Source organism: Rhinichthys klamathensis, unplaced genomic scaffold (genome assembly GCF_029890125.1).
Source record: "Rhinichthys klamathensis goyatoka isolate OS25496 unplaced genomic scaffold, OSU_Roscu_1.1 h1tg000372l_1, whole genome shotgun sequence".
Lineage (NCBI taxonomy): Eukaryota > Metazoa > Chordata > Actinopteri > Cypriniformes > Leuciscidae > Rhinichthys > Rhinichthys klamathensis.
In genome coordinates this window covers 2,269,086-2,285,818 of record NW_026606879.1, presented here as the reverse complement: position 1 = coordinate 2,285,818, position 16,733 = coordinate 2,269,086, and the positions used below count along the sequence as shown (strand labels likewise).

The window sequence follows — 16,733 nt, the reverse complement described above, 5'->3', positions numbered from 1 at the left end:
ATAGTGAGCATCTTGAACCTGAACCTCCTCAGAGACCGATTCAAGTTCCTGAGATCTATTATTGGACGCAACCCCCCATCCTTCTTGGGAACTATGAAGTAGCGGCTGTAAAACCCGGACTTCCGGTCCGGCGGAGGAACGCGTTCTATGGCCTCTTGATTTTCTTGTGGGCTCCATGGAGGAGATGACCTCGATTGCTCCGCCATGGGCGGGGCAGCCCGAAGGGATCCTAAGTTTGCTAGGATCTCTTCCCAAAGCCTTTTTCGTCTGCAGGACGACCCTCAGGTCTACAAGTGTACTGTGGTCCCAGGCAGAGAGCGCTTGCTGAAGACGCTGTTGCCTGCCGGCGTCCCTTTGTAGCTTCCGTGTATGCCGTCACACGTTATGTCAAGACGCAACACCAATAACGATTGGCTTAGTTTCATTCATGCTTCAGAGGCGCTACTCTGGGGGGGCGTTCCCCAAAGTGTCGTAGTAGACGCAGTGTCTCGTTCCCTCGAAAGGGAAACTGTTTGGTTATTCACCTTTACAATACGGAAGTATGTGAGCACCTATTTTTCCAGCAATATTAGATTTTGGGCATATACTCTCCCACACCTACAGGATCAACTGTGATTTGTGCTAATGTTGGATACTTTTATCGTCAGCATATTAGTAGACAAAAGTAGATCATTCACAGCTGTCTCGTGAAGAACGATTATTAATCACTTTCCAATTACCTAGAGCGTCCAGGCATCCTCAAATGAAAGCAAGAGCACTCTCAGTTGATACTGTAATAATATCATATTGGCGAAAAAGTTCGGGCAAACTTTTTTTTTTTTTTTTTTTTGCTCCAATGTTATATCTGTCACAGTCATCGTCTGTCTTTGTCTCTGTCCCTGTGTCTTGTTAATCATCATCTGTTTCACCTGTCTTCACCACGTTATTGTTCATCAGTCTCTGTATTTAGTTTGCTTCAGTTCAGTTTGTCTTTGTCGGTCGTCGTCTATGTATAGTTGTGTGTCTGAAGTCCTGGAGTGTTTCCCTTCATCGCTGTAAAGTTAAATTTGTAATTAAAGCATTTACTTTGAGTTCCTTTTGTCCTCGTCTTCTGCATCCTGCACAATGCCTGACAGACCGACCGACCAAAACGATATGAGCTGGGAGCTCGTTGGACAGATCGCGGCGTTGGCTCTGGATAGCCGCGATCTGTTCACCTTCACCGGGAGGTTTGTTCTTCTGGCTGCCTCCAGCCCTCTGGACAACAGGGCCATCATGGCATGTTATCGGCTGGGGGGTGGAGACCGTGGACCCGAGGGAGCTCCCAGACATCTCCGGCCTGGACTGGAGAGAGGCTCTCTCCAGATGTCTGGAGAGCTTCCTCCCATGGCATGCTATGACCACCTGCCCAGACCCTTCACCGCTCGTCCAGCCCGAGACCGTCCAGCCCGAGACCGTCCAGCCAGAGACCGTCCAGCCAGAGACCGTCCAGCCAGAAACCGTCCAGCCAGAGACCGTCCAGCCAGAGACCGTCCAAGCCAGCGCCAAGCCCTCTTCCCCGCTGGTTCCGTCCAGCACCAAGCCCTCTTCGCCGCTGGTTCCGTCCAGCACCAAGCCCTCTGCGCCGCTGGTTACGTCCAGCACCAAGCCCTCTTCACTGCTGGTGTACGTCAGGCACGCAGAGACTGGTCACGTCAGTCTCTGCCCAGCCAGAGACTGTTCGCGTCACGTCTGCCCAGTCTGTCGTAGTCCCAGAGCCTGTCCATAATCCGGTTACTCACCCCAAGTATTTTTTTTTGGGGGGGGGGGGCATATGTCTTCGCCCCGGCCGTCCAAAGGGCCACGGCCGCCCGAAGGGTCCTCACCGCCGTGGCCGCCCGAAGGGTCCTCACCGCCATGGCCGCCCGAAGGGTCCTCACCGGCCGTGGTCGCCCGAAGGGTCCTCACTGCCGTGGTCGCCCGAAGGTCCGACTGCTCCGCCATGGCCACGCCCACAGCCTGCACCGCCCTGGACGCCCGAGGGTCCAACAGCTCCAGGAGGGTTCGTCTGCTCCACCCTGGCCACGCCCACGTCCTGCTCCGCCATGGCCACCTGGACCATCCTGGAGTCCGTCCAGCTGCACCCTGTCTGCCTTCCCATCACGGACTAGGATGCCCACCCCCCCTCCTGTGTTCTGTCTTGTACGGCGCGGGTCGCGCCTAGCGGGAGGGGGGAGTTATGTCACAGTCATCGTCTGTCTTTGTCTCTGCACTACACTTCCCAGCATCCCTCATGTTTACACACCTGCCCGTCATCATCGTTGTCACCTGTGTCTTGTTAATCATCATCTGTTTCACCTGTCTTCACCTCGTTATTGTTCATCAGTCTCTGTATTTAGTTTGCTTCAGTTCAGTTTGTCTTTGTCGGTCGTCGTCTATGTATAGTTGTGTGTCTGAAGTCCTGGAGTGTTTCCCTTCATCGCTGTAAAGTTAAATTTGTAATTAAAGCATTTACTTTGAGTTCCTTTTGTCCTCATCTTCTGCATCCTGCACAACGCCTGACAATATCTGTGTAGAATGTCAAATGTTTCTATTTGTGGCGTGTTTTTGCAGTGGTGAGCAGTGTGGCCAGTCACACATTTCTGTTGATCATTGAATGTGGTGGCCACCAGAGGTGTTTAATAGCAGAATAGAGTATTTTTATAGCGCTAAAATGGAACTGTATAAAACCAAGCGTCATGTTTTTGTCATGCATTTGATGCAGGAGTAAATTACAAAGCATATAAGTAGCAGCAATTTATGTAATCTACTGTTATCAAATAAGCATCGCAGACATGAGAAAACGTTTAAGTGAAACAGGCTTTGCGCATGTATACACATTCAACCGGAGCTCACCATATTTTACTCAACCGCCAACAACACCATCCATTTCCCGAGGGCAATGTTTTTTCCTTTTACGTGAGTGCGGTTGGGGCTGATTTCAGCTGCACGCAGTGTCAGAGTCATGCTCTGTTATTCATCTATTTTTTCAAACAACTTCCACATATACAAATCGAAGGATAGAGGGTTTTGACAGTTGCTGGGGTGGTTTTTCTACTTCTCTCATCTCTATCAGTCTGCAATGTGATACAATTTGTTAAAGCTCACATAGTGTGCATTCTAATTAGTTACGTTTGAGCCATATTGGCTCACACATAGCATAGTCCACTAGTATTAAGCCATGCGGCAAAAAAACTACAAAAATATGATAAAACAATAGTGGCACGCATGCACTGGTATTTAGGCTAGGGCCCTATGAAATCCATTTAATTTTTTTCCAAAATTCCATTTTATTTTTTCCCCCCAATTTTTTTTTTTTTCATTTTAATTTTTCTGGATTACATTTATATTTTTCTGTTTTAATTTTGTGGACTCAATTTTAATGGTTAAATTAAACTTCAGTAATCCAAAAGCATGTTTAATTAATTGAAATCATTAAACTTATACAATTTCACAACAATTTTTTACAAAAATTAAGTTTAGGGCCCTATGAATGAAGGCATAAATTATTAGTTTAATTGATCTTTTAATCATATGCAATTAAACAAACTTTTATAAAAAAAAAAAAAAGTTTTAATACTAATTTATTATTATTAATGTTAGTATTGTTATTACATTGAGACATAGTTCTACTGTACAGCAGTAATATATTTCTGTCACAATTGCAAGTTAAAACCGAACTTTTATTTTGACGGGTTGCTATGAAGACCTTTGAGTTTTTGTGTGTTTATGATATGGTAATAATTTTTCTCAAAAGAAATGGTGAAATTCTGATGAAGTGACTCTCAGAGCGGCTCTGGATATGAAGTTCATGCATTCATGTCCTCATATTGAGGCGGCAGAGGCTGAAAACATGGATGCTTCAGTGTGTGTGTGGTAAATTAAACCACGCGTCTGGTGACCACCTGGTTATTGCTCTGTTACAGGATGTAGATGTGATATTGTGGGACAACGCTGGACATGTGTGTGAGAGATAACGTTTTAAATCGCCAATAAGCTTTGTTAATTGTGAACGGCTCAGTGACTGGCATTCTATTTGCCCAGGTTCGAATCGAGAGATATCAAACCATACCGCCAACACTAACTGTATGCTATTATTGCAATAAATTTATATACTTGGCAAAGTGGTCCTGACTTGTAATTTTTCTAGGGACCTATTCAGTCTACAAAATATAATTAACTGAATAACAGGCTAGTATATTTAAAAATCACATTTTATACTAAAACAAATGTCCTTAAGTAGCAACTAGTCTTTTCCTTTATTAGACTATGCAAACAATAAATGCGTTTCACCAGATTCAGCGAATCTTGAACGTGTATGTTTTTTGTTGGATCTGGCAAGTTAATCAGGATGTTCTTATCCAGAAGCAATCCTGGCTGGTGTAGCTACATTTAATGAGTTTTGATTAGGTCCACACTGGTTCCTTTGCTTCGTCCATGCAGTCACCATCAGCAGAAAAAACCCTCTCTACGAATGCATAGTTTGGATATTTTCTCGCTCTAGCTAGAACATGATGGCTGTGCAAATTGATTTTAAAACGCCAATCGCATTTTTTTATATTATATTTATTAATGTGGTATTGTAATTTCAGGGAAGAAATTAAATTATACAGACATAATTGGCATGCAGGACACTGATTACATCTTGCGGGACACGGGACAAAGCTCCCAATTTCGGGACTGTACCCCATTTGTCACCCTAGTCTTAACTATTCCTTCACACAGAGACATGCAGAACATTCATCCATGTATATGAAATCATAGCAATTTATATGCTATTTTGTACTGCAGCAGCATGTCTGTCTTGCTCACTGCTGCATGTTTTCCATGTTTTGGCAGTAACAAGTTTGCTTGCTCTGCAGCAGCAGCAATAACGTCTCAGGTTACATATGTAACCCTGGTTCCCTGAGAGGGAACGAGACGCTGCGTTTGAGACGCGGTGGGAACGCCCTGCGTGATTGCGTCGTGAAGCACGTGTATAATCAGTCCAATGGTAGAACGAGACGTCATAGGCGGGTGACGTCATGACCAGGAAACTATAAAGCACCCCAGAAAACAGACCGCATCAGCTTCTGAAAAGGCCTGAAGCAAGTCGATCACAGGCATGCTGGGAGTATGGCAAAGCAACGCAGCGTCTCATTCCCTCTCAGGGAACCAGGGTTACATACGTAACCTGAGACGTTCCCTTTCAAGGGAACTCGAGCTGCGTTTGAGACGCGGTGGGAACCCCATACCCACGATGCCATATGACAAATGCCTGTACTGTATGAATAAAAAAAGCACACTTAGACACAAGCACCCTAGACCCAGGAGTGGAGCCTAGGTCCAAGTCATAAAAACGAACAAATGTATGCGGTGAGGACCAACCTGCCGCACTACAAATGTCGTGCAGCGAAACCCCAGATATTAAGGCTTTCGAGGCCGCCATACTCCTAGTAGAGTGGGCGCGGACAGCCAAAGGTGAAGGCTGTCCGGCCGCTTCGTAAGCAAGTGTAATAGCCTTAGAGTTCTCAACGGGCCTGAAAATTACAACCCGACCCGACCCGGCCCGTGGCTTTTAAAGCCCGGACCCGATGTAACCCGACACATCAACATGAATTATCTGCCCGAACCCGACCCGCGGCCCGACGCCACCCTTTTGATCGGTGAGTGATGCATGTAGAATGACTGCTGCGCTTGACGCAGAGAGAGAGAGAGCCCCGGCCGCGCGCGCGCGCGCACTCTCACGTCTCACACATTCCGCCCATCCAGCTGACATAAACCACATTTCAATAAACGAAAAAAACTATCCAGTGATTAAATGTTTTCTGTATTGACGCAAATCTTGTGCGATGTCCTAAACTGCCCAGATAATCACACAACGTGTCGCGCCGCCCCTGAGCAACGGTGATTTCACCTGCAGCAAGTTTACTTTTCACCAACTCCATCTTCTTCTCCGGGCTAAAGGCTAGCACGCAGCGGCGTCAGGTCTGCCCTCGCGTCGCGATGCACGTTGCACGCAGCAGCCAGACTTTCTTTACAGTGAACAGCAGCGATGAATAATAAATGTTTTTTTTTCTTTCACTGTACAATTCAAAAGATTAAGCCCGAGGTCCGACCCGACCCGAGTCATTTGCAAATATTTTCGACCCGAACCCGCGGGTCCCGTCGGGTTTGTCGGGCCGACCCGACCCGTTGAGAACTCTAAATAGCCTCAACTACCCACTTGCTCATAACCTGCTTGGAGGCAGGGCAACCTCTCTTAGTTGACCCGAAACAGACAAATAACTGATCTGATTTACGCCACAGGGCAGCTCTGTGGACATAAGCATCCAAAGCCCGAACAGGGCACAGCAGATTAAGCTTTTCCTGATCAGGAGATTGAAAAGGTGGAGGACAAAACCGAACCGTCCTCCTCAAAGAACGCCCGGCGGGAGCGGAGCGTCTTCACAGACAGCTTCTCGCAATGCTCACAGTCAGCTCCCTCGAGAACTGACTGGGCATGCTCCACTCCTAAACAAGCAACACAAAGCTGATGTGTGTCCCCACCCGTGATGAAACGAGGGCAGGGAACAACACAACGCTTGTACTCTTGTTTCGCCATTATAGATATATATTGTGCAAGACAGACAACAATAAATCAAACAGGGACTGCTGATGCGGTCTGTTTTCTGGGGTGCTTTATAGTTTCCTGGTCATGACGTCTACCGCCTATGACGTCTTGTTCTACCATTGGACTGATTATACACGTGCTTCATGACGCAATCACGCAGGGCGTTCCCACCGCGTCTCAAACGCAGCTCGAGTTCCCTTGAAAGGGAACCAAGAGCAGCAGCGTAGCAGATCTATTCAGCCAAGACCAATCATATCAACATTGCCATATCCATTACCATGCCAAACACTCCGAGAGTTGTCATAACAGAAATAAATGTAAGAATACAAACAATATACAAACGATAACAACATTCACCAATACTACTTTTGTGTTGATTTTATTTTTTATTTGTTAAAGTGGTGCTTTTCAAAGGCAGCAATTAACCTCTGGCCTCAACTCTGTATAGCTACTCTTTGATCTTCATTTTTATCTGGTGTAGAATCACTAAGACCCCATTTACACCTGGTATTAAAATGCCATCTGTATCCAGATAAGTTATCCGAATAATAAAAAACGCATGTTAATGCAAGGTGTAAATACGTTGTGATCGGATTGTGATCGGATCTGCCTGACCACATCTGGAGGTAGTCTGGCTCACATTGTGTTCGGATCTTTACTAGGTGTAAACGCAATCCGTACGACGTGATGGCATTCGTACCTGCCAAACGTCATTTTTTTTGTCATTTTTTTTTTCTGGAGGACAGAGATCCGAACTCAATGTGGATAACGAGAACGCATTAAAAATACAAGGTGTAAACGCAAAGGTAAGATCAGAACACTTATTATCCGGATAACTTATCTTGATACAGATCTCATTTTAATACCAGGTGTAAATGGGGTCAAAAAGATAATTCCCAAAATACCATAAATGTTTTCATCCTAATCTTATCTGAAATTCAACATGAAAGCAGGGTCTCTTAATCTGATCATGAAGAGCATGTGCTAAATGTAGAAGAATCACATGACTGAGATGTTGACTATGTAGAGCATTCCATATTGATCACTTTAAGGTACTGACATACCGTGACGTTTCATAGAAGGCAGGAAGGGACAAGGCATTTAACTATTAGTTTGGAGCAGAGCCACAGTATGTTAAAAAAACCCTGTGGTGAAAATCAAGTTTTGTTTTTAATGTTGTTTATATGACTATATGTGGTGTTTTTAATATGCTTTAAGACAAACCATGTGCAAATTCATAAGTCAACACCATTGCTGAGTATTTTCTCCTTAAAACTGCAGTGAACCAAAGACAGTCTCAAAAACGTGGTTTGAAATCGCCAGTGTTTCTTAGGTCAGAAACTACCTTGTAATCAATCACGTCAATGTGCGAGCGGGCTTTAGCATATCATCATTACTATGCTGCGAAGCAGGGAAGACTAAAGAGAAGCCAGTTATCCCGGTAGCCAATATTTTTCTGTTGATATGAAAAATCAGATACTTTTAGCTATAGTGGGTGAATTATGTATATGATATTACGATGTTATGATGTAATGATGTAATGATGTAATCTTTCTCCAATGATGTTCTAAGTTGTTCAAAGCGCTTGTAAGGATGCTGATTTTCAGAAGGCAGCTGTCCGACTTTGAGATGGCGAATGGGAACGTTTTGTTATAACATTAGCAACATTATTACCTGTTTGCTAGCGTAGTCAAGCAAAAGGCTAATTAAATGAATTACCGTTATGTGTCTGACGCTGTAGAGAGTGATACATAAAACACAGTACCATTCTGATACATCGACTTATAAACTAGCCTGTATGAGTGAGTGGAGGTGGGGCTCATTTGCATATTCATGCTTTTTTTCATCCTCTACAGGAGAGAAATGACAGAAAAACAGCTTGACATAACTTAAGATATGCTTTGAGGTGTCCCTTCCAATCCAGTCTTCTCACTTACTCTTTCTACTTTCTTCTGACCCGGTAGGTGTCTCTGAAAAAGAAAACAAGAATGTGTCCTTCATGTGTGTTGACACCTATGCTATAGTTACTACTTCCACATGTACATAGGTTCACACTTTAGATAATCAATCTAAAATCTTTGTCTGTGTCTGCAAACTCACAAAAAAGTATTACTTTTGGCCTTTAGTAATTCAAAACTAAGTAAGTAAACTAAGTAAAGTAAACAAGAAAATTAAACATAGAAAACGTCCTCGGGTTACGACCGTAACCCTTGTTCCCTGAGAAGGGAACGAGAACTGCGTCGAATGACACTTTGGGGGAACGCCCCTCAGCGTAGCGCCTCTGAAGCATGAATGAAACTGAGCCGATCTCCGATTGGTGCAACGTCATGACGTAATGTGTGACGACACATAGGCGGAACTATAAAGGGACGCCGGCAAAACAAAATGTCAGCCTCTGTGATGAGGCAAGCGCTCCCAGGCAGGGGAAGGCGTGGCCAAGGGACGCAATTCTCGTTCCCTTCTCAGGGAACAAGGGTTACAGTCGTAACCCGAGGACGTTCCCTTTCGAGGGAACTCCAACTGCGTCGAATGACACTTTGGGGGAACGGGTACCCACTACGCCACAACGTACCCTGCCTGCCCTAGTGTGAAGCTGCTCACAGGCACACTTAGGACGCGAGCACAAGAGAGCCGAGTGTCGACGGAATGTCCAGACTGTAAAACCTAATAAAGGTATGGGGGGTAGCCCATCCTGCTGCATCGCAGATCTCCTGGATGGGGGCCCCCGCGAGAAGGGCTCTAGAGGACGCCATGGCTCTGGTGGAATGAGCCCTCACGGCCAAAGGTGAAGGCAAACCGCGCACCTGGTAGGCCGTGGAAATCGCATGGACAATCCAGTTGCTGATGGTCTGTTTTGAGGCGGGAAGCCCCTTCCTGGGCGACCCGAAACACACCAGCAACTGGTCCGACTTCCGCCATGAAGAGGACCTCTGAATGTAAATACTCAGTGCTCTGACAGGGCAGAGCAAGTGAAGTCTCTCTTCATCTGCCGTCACGTGAGGTGGAGGATGAAAAGCCTGCAGAACCGTAGGCCGTGCCGCACTGGACGGCACCTTAGGCAAATAGCCGGGCCTAGGGTGAAGAATGGCCTTAATGTTGCCTGGAGCAAACTCCAGGCACCCGTTAGATATGGAGAGCGCCTGGAGATCTCCTACCCTCCTCAGAGAAGTAATAGCCAACAGAAAAGCCACCTTCAGCGACAAGTTCTTGGCCTCAGCCGACTCTAGCGGTTCGAAGGGGCCTCAGCCAACCCTTCAAGAACCACTGCCAGGTCCCATGTGGGAACCCTGGTACGAGCCACAGGTCTCATCCTCCATGCCCCATGGAGGAAACGTACGACCAACTGGTGTCTCCCCAGAGGCCCATCACTCAGAGGAGCGTGGAAAGCCGCAATGGCAGCCACGTACACCTTGAGTGTGGACGGGGTAAGACCAGTGGAGAAGCGATCTTGGAGGAACTCCAGCACTGAAGCCACTGGGCAGTTAACTGGGTCCACCTCACGCTCCCTACACCAAACGGTGAAGACGTTCCACTTTAAGCCGTACAATTTCCTCGTGGATGGAGCTCTAGAGCTGAGTATGGTCTCCACTACTCCAGCTGATAGGCCGGCCTCTAGGTACTGTGCCCCCTCAGGGGCCAGACCCACAGTTTCCATAACTCGGGCCGAGGGTGAAATATTGAGCCCTCTGCCTGTGTCAGCAGGTCCCTCCTGAAGGGAATCTTCCAAGGAGGGCCGTCCAGGAGCAAAATTATGTCGGAGAACCATACTCGGGCCGGCCACAACGGGGCTACCAACAGTAGACTGATCCCGTCGCGACGGACTCTCTCTAGAACTCCCGGGAGCAGAGCGATCGGGGGAAATGTGTACAGACGTAGCCTCGGCCACGTCTGCACCATGGCATCCAACCCCAGCGGGGCTGGATGGGAGAGGGAAAACCACAGTGGACAGTGGGTCGTCTCTCGAGACGCGAACAAGTCCACTTCCACTGGGCCGAACCTCTGAGATATTGACTCCACCACCTCGGGGTGGAGTCTCCACTCCCCGGGCCTCAGCCCCTGTCTCGACAGGATGTCTGCTCCCTGATTTTGACTCCCCGGGATGAATGTTGCTCTTAGAGACAACAACTTCCCCTGGGACCACAGGAGGATCTGATGCGCCAGTCTGCATAGAGGGCGAGACCTCAGACCCCCCTGATGGTTTATATAGGCCACTACCGACATATTGTCTGACCTCACAAGGACATGATGACCTTTGAGGTCCGGCAGGAAGCTCCTCAGAGCTCGGAACACCGCCAACATCTCCAGGCAGTTTATGTGCCAGGAGGCATGATGGTCCTGCCATAGGCCTGTCGTAAAGCGGCCGTCCATGACCGCGCCCCAGCCCGTGAGGGAGGCGTCTGTCGAAACGGTTCTCCGGCGACATGACGCTCCCAACACTGGCCCTTGGGACAGAAACCAAGCTTTCTTCCACATAGATAGGGAACGAAGGCATCTGCGCGTAACCCTGATCATGCGGAACGGGTTTCCCCTCGGGGAGAACCCCTTGGTTTTTAACCACCACTGAAGGGCCCTCATGTGCAGCAGGCCGAATGGAATGATACTGGACGCTGCTGCCATGAGCCCCAACACTCTCTGGAAGTGCTTTACAGTGATGGCTTGGCCTAGCCTTATCCCGGACACTGTGGTCAGGATGGACTCGATCCTCGCGGGAGACAATTGTGCCCGCATCGTGACCGAGTCCCACACCACTCCCAGGAACGTAGTTCTCTGGGCTGGTGTCAACACGCTCTTTTTTGTGTTGAGTCTCAACCCCAGGCTCTGGATGTGGGCGAGGACGACATCTCGATGCCGAAACGCCAGCTCCTGTGACTGTGCTAAAATCAGCCAGTCGTCGATATAATTGAGCACCCTGATGCCCTGAAGCCACAGCGGTGCCAGAGCTGCATCCATACATTTGGTAAATGTGCGAGGGGAGAGAGCTAGGCCGAACGGAAGAACCCGATATTGGTACGCTTTGCCCCCGAAAGCGAACCTCAGGAACTTCCTGTGAGATGGAAGGATGGATATGTGGAAGTGTGCGTCCTTTAGATCTATCGTGACAAACCAATCCTCGGACTGGATTTGACTCACGATAATGGGAATAGTGAGCATCTTGAACCTGAATCTCCTCAGAGAACGGTTCAGGTGCCTGAGATCTATTATTGGACGCAACCCCCCATCCTTCTTGGGAACTATGAAGTAGCGGCTGTAAAACCCGGACTCCCTGTCCGGTGGAGGAATACGATCTATAGCCTCCTTTGCCAGCAGGGAGTTTACTTCCTGTTCCAATACCCGACCCTGCACTGGGTCGACTACAGTCCAGACCACCCCGTTGAATCTGGGTGGGCGGGAACTGAACTGCAGCCTGTACCCATTTTGAATGGTGCGCAGGGCCCAAGGAGAAATATTCGTCAGATTTTTCCATGCCTCGAAATATTTTACCAAGGGAACCAGGCTCTCGAGCTTATTAATCGGGATTCGTTCTCGGCCCCCTGAAGCGGATTCCCGGCAGGGCTGAACCGACAACGATTCTCGATGGGCGGACGCGAATGCTGCCTGACCGCAAGCCTGTGGGGCGGACAGTGCAGCCTGCGTTCGCTGGATACCGATGTGTCCCGAAGCGTGTTTAACGGCGGGAGAGCAACATCGATTTCCTGCGGGCTCCGTGAAGGAGACGACCTCGGTCGTTCCACCACGGGTGGGGCCGCCCGCAGAGATCCTAGACCAGCTAGGACCTCTTCGACGAAGCCTTTTTAGCCTGCAGGACGGCCCTCAGGTCGCCCTGCTTCTGCTGAGGCTTCGCCTGAGAGCGCTGTCTATGCCCCCAGGCTCCTTGAGGGGGGGCTCTAGACGAAACGCTCTGTTTTTGAGCCTGTCTATAGGCGGAGGACCTGGTGGATGGCGGTGGCTGCCCACTTGGAGCAGACTTCTTAGACACCGAGCGGCGAGGGAGATATTGCTTGAAGGCCGCTGATTGTCTTTTCGCCTCCTGAAACCTGTCGACAACGGTATTAACGGCGTCGCCGAACAGGCCAGAAGGCGAAATCGGGGCATCAAGGAGGAAAGCCCTGTCTTTCTCCTTGATGCCCGTAAGGTTTAACCATAAATGTCTCTCCGAGACCACCATTGCCGCCATGGAGCGACCGACCGCGCGGGTCGTCTCCTTGGTGACTCAGAGAGACAAATCAGCGACCTTCCTCAACTCCGAAATGTCTTCTGGAGTTGGGCCCTCGCCCTCATCGATGTCTTTAAGAAGGTCGGCCTGGTACGCTTGGAGCATAGCCATGGTGTGAAGACTCGCACCAGCCCGACCCGCAGCCATATAAGCCCTGCCCACTAGCTATGATGTGTCTCTACACGGCTTAGTGGGCAGCACCGGCTTTAAGGGATGACGCCGACTCAGGGGATAAATAATTCGCTAGAGGCTGTTCCACCCGCGGCATCATCCCATAACCGTTCTCTCGTGCCCCCATGATGTTACTGTAGTTCAAAACAGGGGGATTGGAAACACGAGAGGAATGCGGTTTCTTCCACGATTTACACAACTCGTTGTGCAAATGGGGAAAAAACGGCAAGCCCCGGTGATGCGGTTGTTCCCTGTGCTGCAGGAAGCGCTCATCCAGCTTACTTTTAGTATGCCTTCCTGCTTATCTTGTGGCCAGCTGATATTTAAATGGGCCACTGCACGGGAAACAACCTCCACCAACTCCTCATACGCGGGGACACGGGGCGGCGAGTCGTCCCCGAAATCCCCGCCCTCGATGCTGAGCACGTCTACCTCCTCAGAGGCAGACAGCTCAAACATCGGATCCTCGACTCGAGGCTCGAGGACATCAGAACTGCCCGATGAATCCCGAGAAGGTGCCTATGCAGCCTCGGGATCCCCGGACAGATCTCTTTGCGAGCCCCATGAAGAGCGTCGCCGCGCCGCCTCAGCGGACGCGGGTCCCGCACCACGGGGCTCGCGAGGCTGACCATCTTCGTCGAAGATAGCCAGCCGGGAACGCAGCACACGGATTGTCATTTTCTCACAATCCTCGCAAGCAGCCCCCTCGAGAGCTGCCTGCGCGTGCTGCATTCCCAAACAATGTGTGCACAGTTGGTGTGTGTCCCCGCCCGTGATGTAGCGAGGGCAAGGATGCACACACTTCCTGAAGCTCACACTCGCCATTTCACTCACTCAGTAACAGACAACAATAAATAAGACAAACAGTCACAGATAGCACTCATGACGTTGCACCAATCGGAGATCGGCTCAGTTTCATTCGTGCTTCAGAGGCGCTACGCTGAGGGGCGTTCCCCCAAAGTGTCATTCGACGCAGTTGGAGTTCCCTCGAAAGGGAACTATATTTTGTGAGCAGTATGTCTGTAAAGTGTAATGCAAAATGTCATGAATGTGAGGTCATTGCAATGGAGATTTTGAATTTGAGCAAGCAGATGAAAAAGTGTAAGCAAAAGTGGTTTGGCAAAGTGGGTAGTGTACATGATATAAAATTGTAAAATGGAAGACTTGGTAGGCACATCGGGATCCATGTGCAGAGTTTAATAAAGGGCAGACAAGAGTCATACAATAGGTGAGAGTTCAATCCAGTGAGACAGTCCAACCAGGCAACCAAATCCAAATCATAAGGCAAAGAGAATAACACAAGGACAGCAAGGTAATACACAGAAATTCCACAGGTAGTATAAATGCTCAGTAATGCACTCGAGAGATACAAGACTTTGCAAAGCTAGAGGGGAAGACCGTGGGGCGTATTACAGAAACTTTCTATCTTAAGTCTAAGTTAATTTAGGATTTTTCATAAATTCGTATTACAGAAGTAAATCTTAAAGGCATAGTTCACCCAAAAATGAAAATTAGCCCATGATTTACTCACCCTGAACCATCCTAGGTGTATATGACTTTCTTCTTTCAGACGAATACAATCGTAGTTATATTAAAAAATGTCCTGGTTCTTCCAAGCCTTATAATGTGAGTCAATGGGTATATTTTTTTGGAAGTCCTTCAAACCATATTCTTCTGTGATAGAAGTACTCGAAACGGCTCTTGGGGGGTTAACAAAGGCCTTCTGAAGCGAAGCGATGTGTTCGTGTAAAAAAAATAACCATATTTAAAACTTTATCGACTAAAATAACTAGCTTCCGGCAGACGACCGTACGCAAGTCGACTTACGCCAAAAGAGCAACCCTTGAAAACCCTTACACGAACGCATCGCTTCGCTTCAGAAGGCCTTTATTAACCTAAAGGGTGAACTATCCCTTTAAGTTGATTTAGGATTCTTATCCTATCTTACAAAATCTCATCTTATCTGTAATTAGGAAATTTTAAGCCCCTTCATCGAGTTCGGTAATCAACTCTCGGGTCTGTTACCAAGCAACCAATGACACGCAAACAGCTGCTGTGAAGTAAAATGGAAAATTATAGAGATTAAAAATGGAGAAACAAAATAAGTGGTGCTTTTCATTAGATGAAGTTTTTATAAGCTTGGTAGAAAAGGCAAAGCCTAATCCTTTTATTTAATTTGGAGTCAGTAATAACATCATTTGGGAGTTCACAAAGTATTTCCACCATCAAACATCGCTGTTCTTCCTCTTGTATCATTAATAAATGTGATGATATTCTCAGACAGGGCTATTATTATGTGATTTTTACAGTTGGCTTTCAAATAATTTTGAAGTTAGGACACCTATAACGATTGAAGTCCAATGGAGGCAAGTTGAGGTGAGAACCCAAGCACAAATTTATTTACAACAAGAACACAATAAAACAAAACAAAACCACGAAAAGGCATGAAAACTCTGAACTAAAGCAGGAACACAGACTTAGAGAACAAGATACTGAAGCCAGGGCATAGAACAAACAATACTGAACAAAGACACAGGGCAAACAAGAGGGCTTAAATACACACAATACTAATGACAAGACCAGGGACACCTGTGAACAATTAATAATAAAGGAATTACAACATGACACAACAGACAAGGGAACGAACACATGGGGCATGATCACAAGACTAAGGCCCTGTCCACACGGACACGGGTATTTTTATAACCGTGACTTTTTTTACGCGGTTCGGCCGTTCGTCCACACGAAAACGCACTGAAACCGAACATTTTTGAAAACCCCTGCCAGGGTGAGGATTTTCAGAAACGCCGGTTACAGTTCTGTCGTGTAGACAGTGAAACCGGGGTTTTTGCCTTGCGACGTCAGAGTGTGCGCCGTTATCCGCTGTGTTTGACGTCAGATTTGCGCTTCTGATTGGCCAACGAGGCTTTACGGTCAAGGTTTATATCGCCGCCTGCTGGAGTGGCATGCTCTTGACCGCGCTTGATAGCGTGTTTTTGCGTTTTCATGTAGACGGAGACCGAGCATGTGTGGACGGGATTTTTTTTTAAAACGCTGTAGGAAAAACTCCGGTTATAAAAATACCCGTGTCAGTGTGGACAAGGCCTAAAACCAGGGGATCACATGACAGACAAAACACTCCAAGTAACAAACACACAAAACGTGACAACCATAGACATAATAAATACATAGACGCCCTATTGGCCACTTTGGAACGTTGCTGCGATACGTCAACGCGTCCGCCATTTTGCGGAGGGCAAGACTGCACTGTAATCAAATGCAAGTAAACGGTGAGCTGCGGTTTTTCTAAAAAAAAAAAAAAAAAAAAAAAAAAAAAAAACTGATTTCAGTGGTTTGTACGTGGTGTACAAAAAGTTCCATCTCTAGTTATTTAAAATCTCGATAGTTAGACTTATAAAACATTTTTTTTAATAAGGAATTGTCAAAGCTCATAGTTTAGTCAATAAAATAAACAAACAGTATACGGCAAATAAAATAGTAATGAGTAGTATAATTATGTAATATCATAAGAACATAATATAATAATACAAATATTGATAATAGCATATAGTTTAATATGTATAATACTATAATAATAGCAATGGAATCAGCAGAGCAATATAATTATGGCTTTGTGAATATTGTTAATTATTAATTATTAGGGATGGGCGTTTTTGTAAATTTTTCATTTCGAGTAGGGGAGAGCAGGGCACAACCCACAACACTTTTTGACTTTCTCAGTATGTGTAAATTCACTTG

The 16,733-nt window shown here is 47.1% G+C and overlaps 1 protein-coding gene across 2 annotated transcripts in view; it reads right to left on the bottom strand.

The window, feature by feature from the left end:
* Positions 1–16,733, bottom strand: part of cidec (cell death inducing DFFA like effector c) — a 62,408-nt gene that overhangs the window by 28,291 nt on the left and 17,384 nt on the right. The window contains exon 5 of one of the 2 annotated variants that reach the window (XM_056233612.1): positions 8,527–8,559. The exons of the other annotated variant lie outside the window; for it this stretch is intronic. Coding sequence (XP_056089587.1) covers positions 8,527–8,559 — 33 coding nt within the window. The remainder of the gene's footprint in view (positions 1–8,526; positions 8,560–16,733) is intronic. 2 annotated transcript variants of the gene reach the window in all.